Genomic DNA, 24709 nt, shown 5'->3' with positions numbered 1-24709 from the left:
TGTAAACAAATCAAGATTACCTCTAATGGAGACATTGGTGGTCTTTGAATCCAATATGACCCTCCTCCCTGTCATTGTTTGTCTGAGCTGCTTTTAACATCACACCCCGCCTGACAACGGGGTACAAATTATAACACGGCAACTTCTTCATGCAAATTCACTTAACTATTCCATGTCCGTTCTAGCTCCTCCCGCTTTTCCCCCCCCGTTTTCCTTTTCCAAGTCTTTTCTAACCCCTTTTAGGTTTGGAGAATTTGCTGTGAGGAGCAAACGCCCCATGTATCCCCCCCTTATTGTAGACAAACAGACAGAGGTAGAGGTCATGCAGTGAGCGGCTGCTGTGGTTTTATCGCTGGAAAACAGAGTGTTTGCCTCCGCCGTGTTCCTCCCCAAAGCCCCCTTTTGTTACTGCATGTGGAGCTGCTGTGGCCATCGGCATCCTCTGTGTGCTCACAACAGTGAGCGGCGTCTGTGATAAGATAAGGCTATAAGATGTGTGTGTGTGTGTGTGTGTGTGTGTGCATACATGTGCTGCACATGCACGCACACACACACACACACACACACACACACACACACACACACACACACACACACACACACACACACACACACACACAGAGTACTCTAATATGGCTAATTCAATGTAAAACTTTCCAACTGGCCATCAGTGTCCACTGATCTCTTGGGACTATGCTAGTAGCTGTATAGGCTCTGCTAAAAGGCTCCCTGCTGTGTCGTGGCATCAGCTGGGTTTGGCTGGAGCACCAGGCAGGCAGGCAGGCAGGCTGGCCCCACCAGCTCTCTGACCACCCTGGAGCCACAAAGGGTAAGAAGCTTAGAATAGACTTGATGTGGATCCCAGCACACCGTGGACCCAGATTAGGCTCACCCAGCTCCAAGCAGCCTATAGGGCATTATGGGGCCAGATTAGCATTTTGGACCATTGCCAGCTTCATTCATTATTCATCCGTCATTGGGGTTTTTACTCCGACAGTACCTGATGATGTTGTGAACCGTAAAAGAGAGAGAGAGAGAGGAGAGGAAGTGGATGTGACCACTTCAGACTTAATGGCACATTTAATTTGAATTCGTGACATGTTTGCGTCCATGCGAGTCCTCAAAACCCCAACAAAATGAAAAAGAAAAACCGGTATGTCCCCAAGTATTGATTTGTATTCAATGACCACCAGTATGGTCCTGCAGATACGGTATGATTAGAAAATGCAATGTTTCCAGCTCAGTGCTTTTCCTCGGGCAGCATGAATTCATGACTGACTGGTCCAGAGAGACGGAGGAATGTCTAATGTGGTCAGTGGGTGATATTGGACCATTGTGTGTGTATATTGTCTACTCTGTACACAACTACCTCTGTGTGCGTGTTTGCAGGATGTGTGATGTAAAGTGGGCCTACATTATACTGTACTGTATTGTCTATGTTGTACTGTATATATACGTTTTTGATGAACAGAGACACTGTTCACAATTTTAAATCATTTTTGGATATTTCAAAGCTTTAGCATAACACAGATACATATTTTCATCTAAAAACGGGTCTCTTAAAGCTGCTATAAGCAATTTATTCTCAAAATTTGAATGAGGTTTTTTTTTTTAATGCAGATTGTGGCCCCTAGATGTGTCACAGACTACATTTTTTGGGAGCGTATTACTCATTGCTGGCTGTCTGAATACCAAAAAAAGGGAAGTTCATTTAAATGTTGACATTATTTCTTATACTGTAGCTACTTTAAGAGATGACATACGTACAGTATGTATTTTGAAGTGCATTTGCAGTGCCTTCAATCAAATGCATTACTATATTTACAGAAATGTAGTCTGCCATGTAGTATGTTTGAGGTATGGATATTTGTCCACCAAAGGACTCATCACTGGAACAAGACAATCTGAACACATCACCCCGGTACTGGCCTCTCTATACTGGCTCCCTGTACATTTTAGAATTTTAATACTGACTTTTAACCCATTCTGACCTGAGATCAGATTCATACGAGTTTTCCACTGGACACACACTGGTCTGATTAACCCCATTCTGACCTGAGATCAGATTCTAAAAATGTCAGTCGTTCTTCGATTTAAAAAAAAAATAGCAGACCTACAAGCTCGTATCGCGCCACTCGGTGGCGCGATATGAGCTTGTAGATCTGCTATTTTTCAATAGCTAAAGCATAACATGATGCCGACACCAAAATGGGTGCCCGGTCAGAATGGGTTAAAGCTCTGAATGGCCTGGCACCACAATACATAAACCCAATTCTTAAACCCCACCAGCCAATTAAACCAGTTTAAGAGCCAAAAACGTCATATTTTGAAAATTCCTCTTAATCTGGTGTACAGGTGATGACATGCACATTACATGCATAATAGAATTACAAATTCTTTCTTTCTTTATAATGGGAGAATTGGCACTCAAAGCCTTAACTGGTGACCACCAGGTGGCGCTGAAAGAGTTTTATTAACCCATTCTGACCGGGCACCCATTTTGGTGTCAGCATCATGTTATGCTTTAGCTATTTAAAAATAGCAGATCTACAAGCTCATATCGCGCCACCGAGTGGCGCGATACGAGCTTGTAGGTCTGCTATTTTTGAAAAAATCGAAGAACGACTGACATTTTTTTAATCTGATCTCAGGTCAGAATGGGTTCATCAGACCAGTGTGTGTCCGGCGGAAACCTCGTATGAATCTGATCTCAGGTCAGAATGGGTTAAGGTCCTCTACCTTAGCCCTACTAGAGGTGCCTAGAACAAACATGGTGACAAAGGGGGGAAGGGCCTTTTCAAGAAGGGCTCCCAGGCTCTGGAACAGCCTGCCATCCGAAATTAACCCATTCTGACCTGAGATCAGATTCATACGAGGTTTCCGCCGGACACACACTGGGTCTGATGAACCCATTCTGACCTGAGATCAGATTCTAAAAATGTCAGTCGTTCTTCGATTTTTCAAAAATGGCAGACCTACAAGCTCGTATCGCGCCACTCGGTGGCGCGATATGAGCTTGTAGATCTGCTATTTTTAAATAGCTAAAGCATAACATGATGCTGACACCAAAATGGGTGCCCGGTCAGAATGGGTTAAAGACCCACTTTTATAGGAAAGCCATTTAAACCCATAACCAATGTATGCTTTTAATTTCCTAATGTAATTGTATTCTTCCCGCTGTTTGATTGTTATGTAACACGGTTGTTTTTATATTAAGCACTTTGTGACACTGTCAAAAGAAAAGGTGCTATATGCCCAGGCGGTGGCGTAACCGTCTGGGCACCCGACTGGTAATCCAGTCGCAGTGTGCCGCGGGTTCGACACGGCCTTTACTGCATGTCTTCCCCCCATCTCTCTCCCGTTTCCTGTCAGCCTACTGTCTGTCCCTTCAAAAAACCAATAAAAGGCATAAGCCGCAAAAAGATATCTTAAAAAATAAATAAAGTTGATCATTATTAATATTATAAATCTTAGTCATAATACTAGATGAGTGACATGCTGTGTTGAGAAAGTGATTTAAGTAATGGTCATGACTCATACTGCTGCTTTTTCCTTTCAAGGACACATTTGCAGCAATGCTCTCATTGACATAGCACACACAGTAGATAAGTACTTTTTTTCAGATGGCTTCTGAAAGGGCATTGATATCGTGGAGGGCCTCACGGCAACAATTGTCTTCCCGAAATCATTAGTCTCTCATACAGCCCAGGGGAATTCTCTCTTGTCTGCTGAAGATGTTGTTGTTGCGTTTCACTCGTGTTTCTTTCCCACAGGGTGACAAAACGGCATTGAGACTGGGTCACAGTATACACAGGCTGAAGAGGTTGCCATTAGCATAGTGTTCACATGTTATTATGCAGTACATACACGATTACACGTGCACAAATGCAGCTGTTAAAAGCTTATACAACCATACGGTGTGACATCGCTCGACGGCAAGAACAGATTTTGCAACTGAAAAAACCTTGTCGCTTTTCAGTATAAAATGGCCCATATGTTGGTTCTTGTTATTTGCAGGCAAGAGATTTGGTCTAGAGGGGAGTGGAACCAGTATAGAGCTCTTGGGAGACCCCGGTCAATTAAATGATTAATATTTCCTCTGATGCTTCCCGGCTGCTCTCTGTACTGTATGTCGAACACATACTGTACCTACACTCATTCAATGCTTGAGTAAATCATTATTTAATTCACCCAGTGCCAGTGATGTCCACTAAAATTGATCCCCTGACCGTTGATGATTACAGGGCCTTGGCCCTTCAAAAGACTCAAACGGCCGTGCCAACTGCCAATCCTTTGTATTTCTCCGTTGAAAATCCCATAATAATGGCGGATCGGTAAGAGCAGCTGCCCAGGAGAGCATCTGAAGAAAGAAAATGTTCTAGAATGGGTGTGGATTTTTAGCGATCATGTGATTTCCTGGTTCCATATATGGCTGAGGAAGAGCACCATCTAGTGTAAAACCATGGAAAACAAAATGACATATTTCTAGTCATTGGCACTGTGGACCATATACATATATAAAGGCTAGATGGCTCAAGGCGGAGTCTCTGACGTAGTTCACCCGGTGGCCATCTTGCTGAGGGGCTACAGTATGTACAGTATGTCATAACTCGCTCAAATCTTGACCGATTTACAAACGGGTTGGTTTAATACAAACGTTATCAACGTGGCTATGATTCAGGATGCTTAAATGAGTTAATTTATTTTATAAAAATGTCATATAAAAGCATATAAATATGCAGACGTCTGAAGCTTATAACAAACCAAACCGTTTGAAAATCGGTTGAAAATTAAGCAAGTTATGGTTATTTAAAAAGTACATGCCCCATAGACACAATGCTGTCATTGGCCAGCAGTGCGGGTGAGCCATCTAGCTTTCTTATATATATATATATATATATATATATATATATATATATATATATCTCTGTGCTGTGGACCTCCAGAGCTTTATGACGTAATCTTTCGTCAGTGGCAGTCAATTAGTTCAGCTCTACAGACAATAAACATCACATAATGTCCCTCTTTTTTTCCCCCGTCTGTTCCACTGCAGTGATCTGGTGAACGGCCTTGTGTTGTTGATGAACAGTAACATCAGCAGCCCTGTCAACCTGGTGAGCACATTCTTCAGCATGTGGGTCCTTCAGTACCAGTGCTTCTCAAACGTCTTCATTTCAAGGGCCCCGATTCACTAATCTGTTTACATCCATATTTTGGGTGTAAAGGAATTTTCCAAACCTCCCACATTTGTAGTCTAGAATAAGACTAATGACATACAGCAAGCTTTTTTTTTTGTCCCATCATGCATCCGAGCAGACTTGAGAAAGAGAGGCCCTCCGCAAAATGTAGACAAACAAAGGTTACTGAATCAGACTACTAAATCTGGAAAATTCCACCCAAAATATGGGCCCAATGAGGCCACACCACCCCATAACTCCCAAGAGTGTACAAAATAGAACAGAACATATACCATTGTGTTCCATTTGTTCACTCTCCGAGTTACAGACCTATAAGGGTCTGTTTGTTTTCGACCACAGCTCTATTGCACAGTTCTATGCACAGCTTTGTGTTGTGTTTGTAATGATTCAAACCCTCACTTCACACAAGTGTGATTTCTTCTGTACTGGTTAATCCTGGTTCAGGCCAGCATGCGCCTATCTGTACCTTACCCGTTTGCTAATGTTCAGATCCTGGCTCTATTTTCTGTTCACAGGGGAATCCAGAAGAACACACCATATTGGAGTTTGCCCAACTCATCAAAAGTCTTGTCGGTAAGTGTCAAGAGCTTTTCCTATATTCCTGACACCTATTTTATCGGTTAATGTCCATCTGCCGATATCTTTTTTTTCCCTCCTATGCTGCTGAATGTTGGGGTACCTTTTATGGACCACTTCATCACTTTTCAACCTATCTTCATATAATTGGTCCTCACTAATGCTCATAAAATGCCAAAAAGAAATCCTACTGAAGAAGAAAGAAGAAGAAATGCGTTCTGGTAAATCAAGTTTACCAAGGGTAACTGGACTAAGCATCAGATACTTGTTTACAGCCAGGCCCACATGGAGCATTTCATGGTAGTGGTTCAATGCCTTGTCCAAGGGCACTTCAACGGTGGTAATTTTAACGTGTCGGACCGCTGATTCGAACTGGCGACCTTCCGATATCTAGCCCGCTCCGCAATCCACTCGGCCACCGCTGCCGCTGTACTTGGTATGGTCATGGTAGGGCTGTGGGCAGTTCAGAAAACTGTCCACCAGTGACATCAACGATGGGGAATTCAAGCTAATACAAACTACAGACTTTCTATTCCCGAAAAGTTGCAAGGCCATAATGGAAGCCAGCTCAGTGGCCTTGTGGTTTAAGTGTCCGCCCTGAAACTGGGAGGTCGGGGTTCGATCCCCGGCCGGGTCATACCAAAGACTGTAAAAATGGGACCCAATGCCTCCCTGCTTGACACTCTGCATCAAAGGGTTGGATTGGGGTGGGGGTCAAATCTACTAATCAAAAGATTCCCGAGCACGGCGCACGCTGCAGCTCACCGCTCCTTGGCTGCGGCTCACCGCTCCAAGAGATAGGTCAAATGCGGAGAACACATTTTTTGACTTTGACTTTGAAGCCATCGTTCTCACGATAATACAAATCTAAATATATATTTTTAAAATGTAGTTTAAAAAAACATCTGCCTAACGTTGATGTCACTGCTGGACGCGTTTCTGAACTGCCCACAGCCCTCCTAAGAGACACAGACTGAGTAGAAAAGAAGTGTGGTATTTTAACATGAACATTAGTGAGGACCAATTCAATGAAGATAGGTTGAGAAGTGGTACTTTAAAACCCATATAAGGCACATTTTTCAAATTTTCATTATGCTTTAACCCATTTAGACCGGACATCAGATTCTACAAAATTAAATGTCAGTGGTTCTCAAAATGTTCATCTCAAGGACACCAAAAACTATACGTAATTGGCCCCCGACCCCATCTGAAAATATGTTGTTCCAGGAAATGAACTTGTAGATCATGTGACATGTCAAACTAGGGGGTTTTCATGATTCTGAATCCATTGCACGAAAAACTGATTGGTGGTTCTCAAACTCATTTGAGAACCACATCTGTTTTCCATCTTAGCCTCTATCTCATTGAACTCTCTAATTCCAGCTATCGGTACTCAGGTTATCATTATGTTATGTTATTGATTGAGAAAGGAAGAACAGCAGCTGCTTTAATCTGTTAAGTTAAGTGCAGTATGTTGAGTGTTGTCACTCAACGTTGTCAAAAGATTGTTGATTATCTAAGATGTATGGGTCTAATTTGTGTTAACAATGGCTCTCTTCCATCTCTTTATTTTGTGCCTGAATGCAACATATGCGTGTGCACACACACACACACACACACACACACACACACACACACACACACACACACACACACACACACACACACACACACACACACACAGTAAGCCAAAGTGAGATCCAGTTCCTTCCAGAGAACCAAGACGACCCACAAAGGCGACGACCTGACATACGCAAAGCCAAGATGATGCTTGGTTGGGAACCTGTGGTATGTGCACAATAATGACAATGTTTGGACTTTTATTTAGGTTGATAATTATGCTAGCCCTGCACTTCATGTTGAATAGTTTTAGGTATGCTACAGAGCAGTGGTGGAAAGTAAGTACTTTTACTTAAGTACTGTACTTCCAGTACTTTTAGCCAAAATGTTTTACTTTTACTCCACTACATTTATTTGAAAACTTTAGTTACCAGTTACTTTGGAGATTTTAATTTTGATTAGAAAACATACAGTAACCACTTCAACCCTATACATTTCGGCCTTTTGAAAATAGCCGATCTACAAGCACACAATGTGTCGCAACGCGACGCATTGTGAGCTTGTAGATCTGCTATTTTCAATAGATTTTGTACACATTTTGAACTTGTGAAATGGGACATTCTGCAATATGAGCACTTTTACTTTTAGTACTTTAAGTAGATACTTTTGTACTTTTACTCAAGTACATTTTCAATTCCATACTTTTACTTGTAACGAAGTAGTTCTAGATTGCAGTATTGGTACTTTTACTTAAGTAAAACAATTGAGTACTTTTCCCCCCCCACTGCTACAGAGTACAAGTGTTGTTGCACTGATCACTGTCTCGCCAATAAGAAGCCTCGTCTGTGTTAACAGGTGCCCCTGGAGGAGGGCTTGAATAAAACCATTCAGTATTTCAGTAGAGAGCTGGAGCACCAGGCCAACAACCAGTACATCCCCAAACCCAAAGCGGCCCGCATGAAGAAAGGACGGCCCAGACACAACTGAGGACCGCTAGCGTTGCCACCATTAAAGACTCCTGCAGCAGTGAAGGAATGTAGGACTCTTGTACTCTTTGAAGGGCAATTCTGCTGGAATAGAAGAAGTGCACTCTGTGGAACTCTGTGTGTTTCAAGACGGCCGAGATAAAAAGTCTTGAGTCCCTGAGACGGCATCTGCTCAATGGCGTTGCTGTTTTGCTGGCGTTTTTTCGGTTGTTGTTTTTTTTTTTTCTTCACAGGGAGCCAACAGAATAAGGGCTTCCCTCCCAGGGACATGAAAGTCGCACGGACGCACCATGGCCCTCGGGGGGGGTCCTGGAACTAAAAAACACGAGAAACACCAGGGTAGGGGGACGTTTGGGTATTCTTTTGTGAATTTACGCTTTTTGCTATTTATAAATGTCGCATTGGGAAAAGTGTTAACGCTCGCAGTGTGTGCCAGTGTTTTTGTTTCATTTTGGTTTTAATTATTTCATGCTGTGTTGTGTCTCTGAGGGAGTAACTCACCCACGACTACAGAAGATTCTGGGGGTTTTTTTGCCAGAGGGAAAGTTGTCCCTTCTCTCTCTGTCTTTTGAGGTGCATCAAACACTAGTGTCTTGCAGCATGCTGCAGGATTGGACAACTTGTGACACCTCAAGCACCTGCAGAGGAAAGACTGTCAATGGATCATTGCATTTGTTTGAAGAAATCACCAATCCCATGGTCGTTTGTGAAAGATAAAATGTCAAAACCGTGAATCTTATAATCAGTTTCAGGTGCAAATGCTATTTTAATTAAAAAAAATCCATTATATACAGTATATATAGATTTAGCTCGTTTGCTTTCTCCATTGTTGTTCCTTTCTGAGTTGTGTGCAGTGTTGTTTTTGTCAGCAAATTTAGATTTTAGATTTAGTCATAGTCTCTTGAATAGCTTTCATTTAGTTTTAGTCACCTGGAATGTTTTAGTGTTAGTCTAGTTTTAGTCGACTAAATAAGAAATGACTTATACTGGATCTCTTTTCCACTAGTCCTAACGTCTCGTCTTCCCTTCCTAACTACGTCATCGTAGCTTAGTTTTCATTTAGTTTATCGGTGGAAAAAGGTAGTCGACGGACATTTTTCGTCTTAGTTTTAGTCGACGAAAACAACACTGGTTGTGTGTGTCTGTGCGTGCGCACACAGGCTTGACCTGTTGAATCCCATTCCCAGGTGGCATCGTTAAGCTTCTCTGTTCGTGAGGTGCAGTGGAATGAGACAGTGGAGCCTTCCGTCTTTATTTACAAGAATCCTTTGTTGGAAAACTCAGCAAACACAGGAATTTGAACATGCTTACATACTGTACACACAGGCACTGATTTAGAGTTATTAATAGAGCAGAGAGACAACGGTGTTCGTTATGGAAAAACATTGGCATTTTAATTTGTCCTCTTCGATTTACATTGTTGGTGGGACAGAATGGTATGATGTACAGCAGGGATATTCAATTGGCGGCCCGCGGGCCACATGTGGCCCGCGGAGCGCCCCATTGTGGCCCCTGGAAGAATTTTGAAAAAAAAAAAAAAAAAAAAAAAAACATTTTTTTTTTTTTTTTTTTTTTTGAGAATAATAAGAGGGATAATAAGAGTTACAGGTATGGTGTGTGCGACATTAATTGTTTGATTACCATAATGACGGTAATCATTAAAGGACCACTTTTCAACCTATCTTCATATAATAGGTCCTCACTAATAATCATGATAAAATGACACGTTTTTTTCTACTCGGTCTGTGTCACATAGGAGGGCTGTGGGCAGTTCAGAAACCCACCCAACAGTGACATCAATGGAGAATCCAAGCTAATAGAAACTGCAGGCTTTCTAGTCCTGAAAAGTTGCAATGCGAAAATGGAAGCCATCATTCTCACAATAATAAACCCTGTTAGGGTCCATTTGGTTCCATTTGTACACAGTTACAGACCCATAAGGGTCCATTTGGTTCCAAACCATCATTTCCCTGGGGACACCCTGGAACTGCCTCCAGGACCCTGGGGGTCCCCGGACCCCGAACCCCACTTTGGGAATCACTGCTCTATGTAATCTGATCTTTATAGTCTGATAAACTATTCTCACGTAAATAAATCTTGTTTAAAAAACAATCTGCCTAACGATGATGTCACTGGTGGTCGTGGACGGGTTTCTGAACTGCCCACAGCAGAGTGAGTGTGTGTGTGTGTCTGTTTGTGTGTGTGTGTGTGTGTGTGTGTGTGTGTGTGTGTGTGTGTGTGTGTGTGTGTGTGTGTCCGTCCAGTCGTTAATGTCAAAGCAATGCTGTTTATGCACTGTCAAATAGGTCTAGGCCTACATCTATTCTAAGGTGGCATATACCTGTATAGACATATTATCCTGCTCATTACTGTGCGGAAATATACATAAATCTTCGTGTTTGAGCACAAAAAGCATTTTGAGAACCCACAAATTTCCGCGCTTCGCGCGCACACTGTGCGGCCCCCCACACACAATAATTCTACAGTTGTGGCCCCCGGCCTAATCTAATTGAATACCCCTGATGTACAGTATGCTATAGTAGAGAATATATATATATAAATGTCACTGACTAACATTGGTACTGCTCACTCAAAGTAACAGGGAAACATTATTTGTTTCCACACTGGAGAGCAATAGAGGGTATGCGCATGCACAGAGATGGGTGGTATTTAAAATACATGTATTTGAAATATGTATTTTCTGTATTTGAAAATACAGAAAATGTGTATTTTAATGCGTATTTTCTGTATTTGAAAATACAGAAAATGCGTATTTTCTGTATTTGAAAATACAGAAAATGTGAATTTTCTGTATTTTTTTTTTTCAGCAATGGCAAATGGCGTCAAACTCCAGATCCATGGGGGCCTTTGATTACATGCTGCTGGCTGAAGGAGGGAATGGAAGCCACAAGTGGCCTCCATTCCCCCCTCCAGTCCCCTCCATGTCCTGCTGTCCCTTGTGAATTCCTCAGCTCTGCTGTTCTTAACCAATGATGTGACCAAAAACCGAAAGACTCCGTTGAGTCCCCTCTTATTGTGTCTAGGATTCCTGTCTACACTCTCCTATCTAAAAGTATTCAAATGTCAAAATATTGCTGCCCCCCCAACAACCACATGCAGATACTGTACGCAGGCCATGTACGTATAGGCCAATTATTATTTATCGAGCTGTATTCAAATCATTCAGTCAGTCAAATCAAATTACTGCACGCCGAGATGGCTTAAAACGAAAAGGAGTTTAAACAAGGCTATCAAAGACCCCTTTTCCACCGGTTGGTTCCCAGTGGGAACCGGTTCAGTTCTTTTTGGTTTTGGTTTTTTTGTTGAGCCAGAGGTCCAACATTTGTGGACGAACTATACAACTATATTAAATTGTTTATAGGATCAATACAAGTAAATAAATACATGATAACCCTTCCACAGTAGTAGCTTTTTCATATTTTCGATTATTTTGCATATTTTCCTACATAATGCCTCATTTGCATATTAAAAAATGTAAAATTTGTAATACAATAAATCATTGTCTTCGTGTAAGTACTCAATTGGGGAAGTTTCATGGTGATAACAATCTAATATAGGTATGGTTTTGCCCACTCAATTCATAATTAACGTTTCAATTTTGGAGCTCTGGCTCATGGACTAAAAACCAAAAAGAACTGAACCGGTTCCCATTGGGAACCAACTGGTGGAAAAGGGGCCAAAGTGAAAGTAATTGAGGAGTGGTGAGTGTAGACACCCACAGAGCCAGTGGCTGTAAATTCACTGTTCATGAACTTGTGCGTAGGCTACTAATGTTGAACAATAATTGTAGGCAAGGTTTTCCAAAACAAAAATAGATTTCAAGTGCCACTAATAATTTCCTGACTGGCGGAGTGACTCAATATATGGAGACTCAGTCTCTGCCAGTCATCAAATTATTGGCTCAGGAGTGCGACGACAAAAAAGATCTCGACGAATTCAAGGCTTCGTGATGGGGTGTATAATTGATAGAAAATAAGTCATTTCTTGGGCACACTACTATTTAAGCCAAAGTCTGTAAGAAAAACTTATTCCAAATTATGCATTAATCTGACATTTTTGTTTATATTGTGTTGCAACTTGGTGCAAATACAACAATACATTTGCACATATTGTACCTATGCATGTAACCCATCCTAACTATTAGGAGCAAGGCAGCTGCTACTGAACAGTACCCATGGGGAAACAAACTCAGGAGACAGAAACAAGGTGACCACTCTACCTCCTTATTAGTATTCCTTTTAACCCATTTAAAAATGTCTTCTAAATCATGACCGTTTTCTGAAAAACCTATGTTTCTATGTCAGTGGTGCTCAACCTATTTCATGTCAAGGACCCCTAGAATCATTATGTATTTGGCCTCCGACCCCCATCTCAAAATATGTTGTTCCAGTTTACTCACCTGCTCGTCAAAGCCCATGTACATAAACTGTCTAATCCACTGTTGTACATCTGGTCTGCTGCGATCCCAGACGTTCCTTTTGCTTCTCCTCAGCGTTGCCAGGAACTCTTTAGCCTTGGAGGGAGTGACCGCTATAGCAGACTTTGAAGGAGCATTCCCAGCGTCTGCCGCTTGAGAGAAGCACAGAAGGATATATCCGTCACACCTAAGCCAAATTCCAATACCCAGAATCTCAGCTACTCGCTCACTCTCACTCAGTCACTCCAGCAAGGTGGTGTTATGGTGGAATTGGTGACCTGCTGAAATATGTGACAACCGTGTAGACAATCACATAATGTAAATGTGTCCTAATGTCAATTGTTGCAGTTTGTTCATTAGCAGAGTTCAACCTAACTGTATTTAGGCCATGTATTTAAAGACTTCCATGTAATAGTTGTGTGAACAAGATGGTCACATATTTGGCAGGTCACCAATTTCACCGTCATTTGCCATGCTGGAGTGAGCGAGTGTGAGTGAGCGAGTGGCCGAGATATTGGGTATTGGAATTTGGCTCTAGACACACGCAAGACACACTTGTGTCCTGTGTCTTCTGTGTGTCATGGCCGACACAACCTTGTTGCATGGGGAGGAGGGCAGAAGACAGCCATGCAACAAGGTTGTGTCATCAAACCATGTGACTCCCATTGGAAATGCATTGAGGTGGCCATGACACACAGAAGACACAGGACACAAGTGTGTCTTAGGTGTGAATGAGTGGACAAAAGCATGTGAAATGTGTGCAAAAAAGATTGACGACATTGAACTGAGCCTGAATGTAGCAAGTATAATGTGAGTGTTACCATCTCTCTTCCTCAAGATCTTGAGCAGGCTGCTTTCACTGGAAACATCTGTCAACAGAGAGTTAATGAGGACTGCCATGTTTCATTGAGACAAATGAATTACATACGATCAGGTTGATCTGCTTTACTAAATACTATATAATACATCCAGTCAGCTGAAGCCCTCCTAGAAGATGCACACAAATGCACATGCAGTATAATTTAGTGTCATCGTACAGTTTCAGTGTTTGACAGAATGTGAGCCTACAGTACATATAGCTACAAAGCAATATCTGGTTGTCTGAAATTCTAAATGGCTCTATTCTCTCCTTTTTGTCTTGACTAAAGACTGTCGCTTCTCGCCCTCAGGGCGTCTTACTGGTTTTTTGTGGGTATTTATTGTGAAACGAGAATAGGCGCACTGCGGGTGTTTGGCCCCATCCTACGTGCATCTTAAGGCCTATTCATAGTCTGGTTTTTCGGTGGTGAGCTGACCACCGGAGCTGAAATAACGTTGAGCGGTGGTGAGTAAAAATAGGGCTGGGGCGGTGGGTTGCTCTTCACCGCGGCTCGTGACGTCATGTTGTAGTTCGGTGGTCACCTCACCACCGAAAATCCAGACCATGAATGAGCCTTTACCCATGAACGGAGGTATTAAAGCTCAGTGCTGCTCTGTTGACGTGAATGCCATGGCTCTCTGTACACAGTAGAGCCAGCCGCCTACTGGACAAGATTGCACAGGCAGAGGAACGACTTTAATTTTTATCAAAGTGAAAAAATGATATGATCGTTGAATGAAAGCTAACCTATTGAATGTCCCAACTTGTAACATACATTTGTGCAAAGTTTGAAGAGAATTGCACTATACTGGTGTGCCGCGAAGAGGCGAACGGATAAACACCGGGCGCCTTGCGGATTCTAATAGTAGCCTAAGAGAAGATACCCTGAACACACACACACACACACAATTACATTTTAATGTTACACATGGAGGTATTTAGAGGAAATTGTTTGCAGGAGTGTTTCTCTGTTTCTCTCCCAGTAAATAAAGCAGTGTAACAACAAACAGAACAGTATCTCAGCAGGGTATGAATAAGTTACATTTACATCTAAACTAAAGTCACACTTTGCAGATTTGTACCTGCTGTACTTGACTCATTTATTTACAGTGTTGCTCGCTGAAAATGACACATTTAGAAAATCGGCTTATAATCCTCCCCCATTAGCCATTGATTCCTTGTCTCCTGATTTAAACCAATCACATGACAAAGACGTGTGTGTGTGTGTGTGTGTGTGTGTGTCTCTCTCTCTCTCTCTCTCTCTCTCTCTCTCTCTCTCTCTCTCTCTCTTTCTCTCTCAGAGAGAGGACCGCATTACCTGCCAGCTGCCCAGCCAAGAGCCAACCCACAGACTGGTGAGTAATTTCAGGAAAAAACAACAGTGTCTTAGTAAGGTATTTGGCCGCCACAAGCTGCCAAAACAGCTTCAGTGTGCCTTGGCATAGATTGTACAAGTCTCTGGAACTTAAAATGAAAGTGATGGAGCACCGTTCTAACAAAATACATTTCTCCACATCCTCTGTTGAGCAGTGCCTATAAAGGTTTTTGTACCACTGAACCCTCAAATATGCATTTGTCTTTGCAATGAGGGGTTTATATGCACTGAAAGCCTTTCTGTAACATCCTCACTATGTAGTCATTAACGGACTGTTGTTGTTGACACCGTCTGATAATCCTGCACTGACATTCCCAGTACCTGAGAGGTGAGGTGTTTTTCTGTATTTCATTAGATACTGTAATGCGCAATGTCTTTGATCAGGCTCTGTGCGTGTCTGTAGTTCCCTTTTCCAGAAGATTCACGTTTCATGTTCCAAGTCAGTTTGTCTCAGCAGCATTTTTGAATGAGAAACGCATATGAAGGTTTCCTTCTGCAAAAGGGAACTACAGTCATGCACAGAGCCAATTGAAACACAGTTGAGCAGTCTTTGTGCATGAAGCACCTTGGGAAGTCATAGACTTTTCAGAAAGTATTTATTTAAAGACGTTTACGCCGCGGACAAACCCAACTCTTAAATAAACGCTAATGTTTTGGGCCAAACAAAAAATTTGAAAGTAGAAAAAAACGGCAGGTTAACACTTTTTTGTTTTGTTTTTCTTCTTTGTAATTATTTGTTTGGTCCAAAATATTGTGTGTGTTGTCATGATTTGTCACGACTCGAGTTGGCTTCGTACGACGCTTAAAAGGTCTTTAAATAAATACTTTTTGAAATGTCTATGGGAAAAATGCATTGGGATTCATTTCCTGGGCCTGGTGTCGTCATGAAAGGGTCTATAGTCTTGATCCAAAATGGAGATGAACTGAGCCTGCTCTGCTCATTTTGTATAGCCTACATGATGCCACAGAGCTTAATGTGATTAATTTCTTAATTATATTGTGTAGTCCACCTGTATGGAAGTAAAACTGGCATCATTTGTATTGTTGACCTATTTCTACCATCTAGAGCAGGGGTTTTCAACAGGTGGTCATGGCCCACTGGTGGTCCGTGAAGGTATTGCATGTAGTCCCTGACCATGCATTTAGTAGGATTTGTTGATTTTTTTTATTTTTTTTTTACATTTTTCTTTCCACTAGTTGAGAAACTGAACTGAATGACCTGGTGACCATCCATGTAGTGACATTACTGACAAGTTGGAGACCAAGAAATTCAACAGAAAAAGGGAGTTAGAATCTCAAGAGGGGGGAGTGCACAAGATCTGGTTATTAATTATTAGGAAATTATTAGTAGTCAATGGACTATTGGTTGAGAAACAGTGGGATGTATACACATGGGATGCATTAACAAAAGCACTAATCACAAAAATAAGTGTAAAACAGAGTAAAGACATAAAAGTGCCGTATGTCTCACCTGTGAGGGCCAACAGTGCCAGCAATACAGAAAGCCCCATTAACCTGAAATAGAGCTGCCGAGTAGCCATTGTGTTCCGCTCAGCCTCTGGTACCGACCTTCAAATAGCAGCAACAAACACAACACTGGTGTAGAAGAGAGAGGGAGAGAGGGGGCGGGAAGCCAGATGCTCAGAGTGGAAACTCGCCCATGGCGGTGGAATGTTGTCTACCTCCTATCCTACAGATACAGGACTGAACGAAGTGAATATTCATGTGTGCTTTGGGTAGTTTTCCATCTCAGAGGCAGGGAAGGATTAAAGTGAAAATTGGCGCCCCCCCCTATTATCTCTGCCTGGAACGGAAAGTCCTATCTGCGCAGGTCAAAGCTTGTTGGAAGTGTGACTTTAAAGGACATTCTGAATCCAAGGGCCCCTATTGGCTCAATGGCCCCTGTGCATGTGCACACTTGGCACAAGCCATAGTTCGCTCAGAGGCAGGCTGGTCTTAACGTGATGCAGTTTTTTCTTTTCTTTTTTAAATATGATAATCTGTTAGTTTTGTGGGCTAAATTCAATCCTTTAAATAAGCTAGAGAGAATTGTATTTTTATGACACTGAATGTGGCAGTTTAGATTAGTTGTGAGATCCGAAATGCAATCTTCCTTTTTTAAATTTAGCTAGGTTTAGAATGGTTACACAAGCTCCCACATGTGTAAGCCACAATGCCACTGCCGCGAGGAGCTAAACATGAGAGTTAAGAGACACTTGTATGACGCGCACGCAAATGAAACAGGTCCACTCCAGCTGTAAGTTTGACCGTTTATTCAGTCAGTTATTCATTCAGTAAGTTTACAAACTGTTCCCATGAGGCTTTTAGCTATAACTAACGTGGATGTTAATGGTGACAAAGTGCGTTAGATGCGGTCAACAGAAATGTCTTCTCCCACGCTCACCTCCTCTCTCTGTCCAACTTCCCTCACCCAAGTGACAGGTAAACGCCATGAATAGGTAGAGTGGCAGCGCCCCAGCTCCGGTGACACGCCCACTACCTGTGCAGTGCCCATTAAGTGAGATACCTACGTCCATCATAAGGCACATTAGAATGCAAACACATTACGGCTCCTACATTCCGGCCCCTAATTATGGGAAGTTGGGAACACAATAATTACAATCATGCATTATGAAGGAGACAGTAAGAAAAGCGTTAAAGACGAGGTGGTCTTCTTTAGGCCAAAAACTAAAATCAGCCTAATAAAGTGATATTGTCCATCACTCACTGAGTCAAGTTCGGGGGAAAACCAAAGTCATTGTTTGTGTGTGCAAAAATGTCAATCATGTGTGACAGTGTGTGCGAAATGTCTGTGAAGGTCAAGGTCACTGTAGACCTCAGGGATCTTCTACTTCCAGTAACCACATACAGTACACCACATACACCACATGTGTATGCCAGTAGATTGCTGAACACTGTTGCTTATTCGCCCGAGCAATGAGGCATATGAACAATCTGGCCAGAGAAAAGAAAAATAAGCTTGGCTGAGAAATGCTGATACCATCCCACCACACTGCTCGCCCCCCCCCCCCCCCCCCCAACTGCCTGTTGGGTATTGTGGGTACTGGGTAGATATGCTCAAAATCTATGCCAGTGCTCTATAAAGGACTGGCACAGAAAGTATCCTGTCAAACATCAAAATGCATGAATGCAGTATGATGAAGAAGGTCCTAATTAGTTACCATATTGGACATAATGTCCATTGGTGTGTCCTATAGGCAGGGCCCCTGGGCACTGAAGCTCGAAGGGCCCCCCTTCACATGCACACGTAAATCTTTGTGCACGCAAATTGTTAGCTGTTTTGGGGCGGTTTTATGCCATTATATTGGCCCTATCTATTGGCCAATCTAGCGCATTGTTGCTGCTTTACACACAATTGCACTTTTCAGCTGCCTTCTCGTCACCAACTATAAAATCTTTTTAGACACCATTTATGTCATTCGGATTAACGGGGAACATTTCTGTGGAGGCAAAAAAACAAACAATTGTTTTAGGGTCCCCTGGTGGTGCCCAAGGGCCCCTGGGCACGTGCCCAAAGTTCCCATATGGTAGATCCGGCCCTGCCTATCGGACCTATAACACACAACTGGTGAAACAATTAACCATCAACATTTGGTTAATTTCTGTTGTCCCCGTCTTGTGGCCCCCTACTTCAAGTCATTTTGCAATTGTGGACCCCTGCCTAATATAAATTAGTTGAATACCCTTTGTTATATATAGTATATAGAACAATTATTGGATAGTAGGCCTTGGTGTTTAGCCAACTGCTCAGTGCTTCTTCCTGCATGTGATATAAGAGCCCTGGGTTCAAATCCCCAGATGCATGCTTGTTTTTGTTTGACACCACAAAAGTACATTTCAAATTATATTATTATTCAGATTATATATTCCAATCAATGATTTTTACAGTCATTGTCTCCGCCAGGCCGGGCAGTTTGGTCAGTCCATGTGTCTGTGAGCAGCTAATCTCCGGCACCGAACGAAGGCACTTACTGTACTTTTCATTAGGCTTTTAGGCCGTTATTGTAGTGTACACATTTCTTACATTACATTGCTATTCAGGGAGTCTTCTCAAACTACATGTCAAATGTCATTAACTGCTGCATTCCTTTGCATTGTCCCACAGCTATTTTAAACTGCTTATTCCAGTGCTTCATAAGCAACGGTATTTTGATATTTAGCACGCTGCTCTGTCCCAAATTAAGCCTCATTATTGTCATAGCAGTATGCCCTATTACTCCTCAAGAAGAATTACAAATATACATCACTATTTCTGAAATCATTTCAGTTCTCTTCAATTCCCAGATTTCCCTCCCTTCCGGTGCATGACGTACTAAAAGCAACGATTTATGACATTGGCATTCAGCTACTGAATTATCAAATGTCAGCCGGTGCCACTTTATTTGTCAATCATTATTCTTCAGCAAAGCCACAGTGAAAAATGTATGTTATCAATTATCATAGCCTCGCTATGCTGCTGAAAGCCTGGGCTGGGAAAAAAATGTAAATTGTGACGTAGTCTAAATTGTGTGTGCATGCAGGCATGCTGTTAACTTACAATATGTGTCCCCTCCAAGTGGTTTCATTCACAAGTCGGCGCTTTGCAAACATAATTTGAATGCATTATTATTGTCTCCACCAGGCAGAAGGCATGGGGAGAGAGTATGTTTTGCACTCCGTCCGTCCGTTTGTGTGTTTGTGTGTGTGTCCGTCCGTGTGTCCGACTGTGGAAAGCTAATCTCCGGCACCGTTGGCTTGATCGCAGCCATACTCTGCACACACACACACACACTACCTGAATGCCACAGATGAACCTCTGCCCCAAGGTTTTCACATTGGCCTCTTATAGCGCCACCAGGAGGCCGCTTTGTGCAAAAAAGATTTTGGACAGTACACCTATTCAGTATTTTAGCTGTGACGTGAGCGCCCCTCCTGAGATACTTCCGGGTCCTACTTTTGTGTCGCTTTTGTGTCCCCCATAGAGTTATACTGTGACGCTCCGTCGGTCTAAATCTGAGACGAAAACAACCACGAAAGTCTCATTTTACCGCTTTCCTCACAACAACAAAGCTGCGCTGCTCTCCCAAATCTAGCTGTGACAGGCCGTCTGCCCCACATGGAATACTATCGCCATTTTATTTTATTGTGTCAACTAAATCCTCATTAATGCAAACTAGATTTAACATACTCAAGCCTGCACACATTCTAAATATGCCCCCGAAATATTTTACCGAGCAAATACCTTCAATAATAATGATAATAATAGTCTTTATTGTCTCCACATCATATATTATTGTTGTCATGGACACTTGTACAAAACATTAATAATTCTACTCGAGTTGGAAGCATTAAGACCCATTTCTGAAGAATAACGTCATTGTAAAAAGATTCACGCGTTTAGATATGCTATTTACAATGAGATGCGGACGGGAGCTGGTGCCACTTGGACCCGGACGTAACTCAGCACTACAAAATGACGTCCGACTTGAATACTGAATACAGATTGTGTCATTCAAAGAAACGGGTCTTTCAGATTTTTCAAAAGCTAATATTGGCTTCCAAAATGCTCAGTTTCAAACAAAATGCCGCAAATCATGAACACATCGTGTGATTTCCGTGAAATTGTGCATTCCCACTAGGCAGAGGAAGAAATACCACTGGAACATTTTCAACTGGTGGCACTATAACTGGCAGATTAGTGTTTTCACTTCTAACTGCACGGATCTGTGTAAAACTTTGTATGCACACTCCCTAGAGGCCAAGGAAAAACCTTTGCCTGGAATTTTTCACATCTGCTCTTTATAGCGCCACCAAGAGGTTGACATTATGTAAAACACATTTTCTAATATTACTTTTTATCCAAATTCCATGCAAATCGGTACACGAACACATGCTCTCCATAGTCATGTGATCAAGACGGGTTTGTTTGATTTCTCATAATCCATCCTGATTGGCTACGATTGGCCGAGTAGCCCGCTTTGTACCCGTTTTTTACAAATCGCCACAAATCCTCAACGCAGCGTCCGATTACGGTGAAACTGTGCATGCATATTCCTACTAGGCCGAGGAAGAAATGCCACTTGACAGTTTTCAAATCAGCATCATGGTGGCGCTACAACAGGCCAAGTCGCGTCTCACACACACACACACACACACACACACACACACACACACACACACACACACACACACACATATGTTTATATTACTCCTAAACATTTTGCCAAACATCACACACACACTACTATCCTCCTGGTGGAGACCTGTGCCCAGAAGGGCACTTTTTCCAGTTGTATTTGTTATTGTCATGTCGACATAATTATAGCTTAGAATAAAAGATGTACCAAGGGCTCTGACCTCTAATGAGGGTATATGTGTATACCTAGTAGTTGTACAGATATTTACTGTGGATATTGGGAGTTGTTTTTATAGTCTGTATAGTGCAGGATAGAGATACTGTAGGTATATGTATGCTGTTGTTCTTTATTAAAGGTACTTCTTATTGTTATTTCTTACCTTGTATTCACTAGGCATAGTAATGCTGTATCTATAACTTTGCAACTCAAACTTCTGTGCTGCCTCTCGGTGACTGAAAGTTCCCTCTGGATCAATAAAGATATCTATCTATTGTATCAAATATCAATTGGAACACAATGCACCGTTAATATGCTACACTACAGTACATATTCACTTTTAACATACGTTTTGTACTAAAGTGCTTCCTATTGTGGTTTGTTATAGGATCCCTATTAGCTTTTGCCATGACAAAAGCTAGTCTTCCTGGGGTCTGACGTAGACAAACAAAGACATTACAATTAATTACAATTATTCACAAAATATTTAAGGAAAAAAAGCAATAAAAGTAGTGCAATTAAATAAAAATCACTTAAAAATCACTTATTGCAGGCTTATTTGCATAAGGTGTTCTTTTAACCCTGAATTAATTTTGTATTTGTTATGCAATGAGTTCCATCCTATTACAGCTCCATAGATAATCGAAGATTTGAGATTTGTTCTTGGTTTAAGTGTTACCACTGGCTTGTCTATAGTCATACGGGTCATGTTCATCTTTTATGTATCCTATACCCGGTCAAAGAAATATAGTTTTTTTTTAAGAGTGTCCTTGTCATGCATGTTGGCAGCTTGTTATCATACCATTACCTGCAAGATAGTCTTGGATCTGAATATTGGTGCCCATGAATCACTCACAGCAATTATGACACAAAGATGGAACCATTACTTTGTAACCAGTACTCTGACTGATGCATCATGCTCTTCTTCAGCCTTCATAACCCCCCCCCCCCCCCCCCCCCCCCCTCCACAGCTAACATACTATACAATTTAATACGGCATGCCAAATTTCTTTTTAGCATGTCCGAAGTGAAAGCCTATACTGCTAGTAGATGCTAAATAGTAGGCTGAAAATAGCATACTGTGTGTATGCTAACATTAACTACACATACTTATGTGGTTTCGGACGCAACCAAACGCAACCAACTAAACGTGACCAACTATAAAAGTCATACTGAAAACCCATACGCTCAGACAAAAACCCAATTCCCCTCAGGCGTGATATATTAATTATACATAGATTATTTGGTTATGGAGCTGATGGGAGCAGAAATGAGATCACTTCACTTTGCAATGAATCGTCGTTCTGGTGAAAAAGTATATAATTCTTCATTTGCAGTACATAGAAGCGTGAAATGAGGTCTCATGAAGTCCCCACGCTCTCTGTGAGACTTGGATAAATAGGATGAATCATGAATAATTGACTACCTAATATTATTAAGTAGTGAATATGGCTGCTTAATGAAGCAATTCATTCATTTAAATTCATCTATCTGTTCCTAATACCTCCACCACACCCCAGGACTGCACACACACACACACACACACACACACACACACACACACGCTTACTTGATGACGAAAGCGTGTTGGCGATGGGGAAGTGAGCCCAGAAGGTCCTGGCGAGGTCCTCAATGCGGCCTGGCTGCACATGTAGTTTGATGAGATAAAGTAGACTTTTAATGCAGTTACCATAAGAGTGTGCACCCTAGCTGTGCTTATCAAGGTCACAGAGAGACAGTAAGATTTCTATATAGTGTCTGAAAAAGTAAAGACACGTCAGAGCTCTCCAGGACAGACGACACCTCTGGCCTGCGCTTCAAGGGGTGCCCCGGCCAACGGACTGATATGGAGCGGATAATAGATTCATGATATAACCGGTCGTATCTGCTTTTATCCATGTTCATTTGCTGTTCATATTATATATCACGTGGGCCCATTCATTTCGGGATATGTATCCCGGTAATCATTAAAATATGCCATTTCTTAAGGTCCTATGAATTATGTCTACAGCCTTACTTTTGGACTTTAGATCATTCTGAACCAATACCGACGCATCAAGTTCCTCTAGCCAACCGACCCAAATCTGACAATGACATTTTCCAATAGGGCATATGGTCCGTTCTGCCCTCTCCTCCAACACTTCATCCCCTACTGCCCCTGAGAGAGAGAGAATAATTAAACCCTATACGTTGTTCATCAATAGCAAAGAAATGCGGATCCACAGGCTCACAACACGTCATGTTGTGATGTGTTGTGAGCTTGCAGATCTGCAATTTCTTTTGCCAAACGCTCACTTTGTGTTCCCCAAATGTTCATCTATTTTTGACAGTCCTTTTTCACTTTGACAGAAAAGGGACGATAGAGTTCATGTAGGCATTTTGTTGCCAAAACTTTGGTTTCATATTCAAAGTTTTTTACGTCGTTATTCGTGACCATGAGCTGTGCTACCTCTCTTTCTTTTATCAAGTCTTATCTCCCGTGGTCTGCACCTCCACACTATTGTTGTGCGCTCCTACCTCTTTTGTTTGTTCTAACTGAACAATAATTGTTTACTTGCAAAGGTCAATTTGTTGACTCAGACTGTCGAGAGGATTCATGACAGATTTTCCCACAAAGAATGTGATTGAGCTGATGGTGTTACGTTACGCAACGCAGGATGTGTTAAAGGCTGTTTACTGACCTGTATGGCAGATGCAACCAAACAGAAAGGAATACAACAACACAGACTGTGCATGCTGACAAGAAATCTATAATGAAGTAAAGATGAGAACACACTAGAACAAACAAACAAAAAAAAGAACTGCTCAAAAATCGATATTCGGAAGAGTGTCATAATAGAGGTGAATGTGAAGTAGAGAAGTTTGTCAAGTACGGTAGTACAACGTGTACTATAATCTGAAAAGCATGATTCTCATCGTCAAATTACATAGTATAGTATAGGGCGGCGGTGGCTCAGGGGTAGAGTGGCCGGATGGTAACCGTAATGTTGCCAGTTCGAACCCGGGCTCCCTCAGAGTTACTGTCGAAGTGTCCTTGAGCAAGACACTGAACCCCTAATTGCTCCCGATGTGCTAGTTGGTGCCTTGCATGGTTTCCGCTGCCATCGTTGTATGAATGTGTGTGTGAATGGGTGAATGTAATGCACAGTCTCTGTAAAGCGCCTTGGATGACGCCTAAGGTGCTATATAAATGCACCATTTAGTATAGTATGTCGTCGAAAATGGAGTTGGGACAACAGATGTTCAGGAGGAGAAATACACCAAATTGTGGGCACTACTTAAACCCTGCCCAAAACACCCAGAAGCCTTAGGCTTTGAATTATTTTTCATCCATCTTTCTGGCGTCACACACAAGCCCCTTTCC

At 42.0% G+C, this 24709-nt stretch overlaps 2 protein-coding genes across 2 annotated transcripts in view; one reads left to right on the top strand and one right to left on the bottom strand.

The window, feature by feature from the left end:
• Positions 1–9116, top strand: part of uxs1 (UDP-glucuronate decarboxylase 1) — a 45884-nt gene extending 36768 nt beyond the window's left edge. Inside the window, exons 12-15 of the mRNA XM_083777543.1 lie at positions 5054–5114; positions 5714–5771; positions 7459–7562; positions 8190–9116. Of these exons, the coding sequence (XP_083633669.1) occupies positions 5054–5114; positions 5714–5771; positions 7459–7562; positions 8190–8321 (355 nt within the window). The 3' untranslated portion in view covers positions 8322–9116. The remainder of the gene's footprint in view (positions 1–5053; positions 5115–5713; positions 5772–7458; positions 7563–8189) is intronic.
• A 1813-nt stretch (positions 9117–10929) lies between these two features.
• Positions 10930–16693, bottom strand: ecrg4a (ECRG4 augurin precursor a; the record flags this gene model as incomplete). The annotated part of the gene is made up of 4 exons (XM_083776812.1): positions 16464–16693; positions 13580–13627; positions 12741–12910; positions 10930–10944 (listed from the first exon to the last, which is right to left on the bottom strand). Exons 1-4 carry the CDS (start codon positions 16531–16533, stop codon positions 10930–10932), a joined length of 303 nt encoding a protein of 100 aa, XP_083632938.1. The 5' UTR covers positions 16534–16693.
• Positions 16694–24709: the final 8016 nt, after the last annotated feature.

Source organism: Protomyctophum parallelum (assembly GCF_964188405.1).
Source record: "Protomyctophum parallelum genome assembly, chromosome: 11".
In the NCBI taxonomy this organism is placed as follows: domain Eukaryota; kingdom Metazoa; phylum Chordata; class Actinopteri; order Myctophiformes; family Myctophidae; genus Protomyctophum; species Protomyctophum parallelum.
The sequence above is the reverse complement of the archived record's forward strand: the minus strand, read 5'-3'. Positions and strand labels throughout refer to the sequence as shown.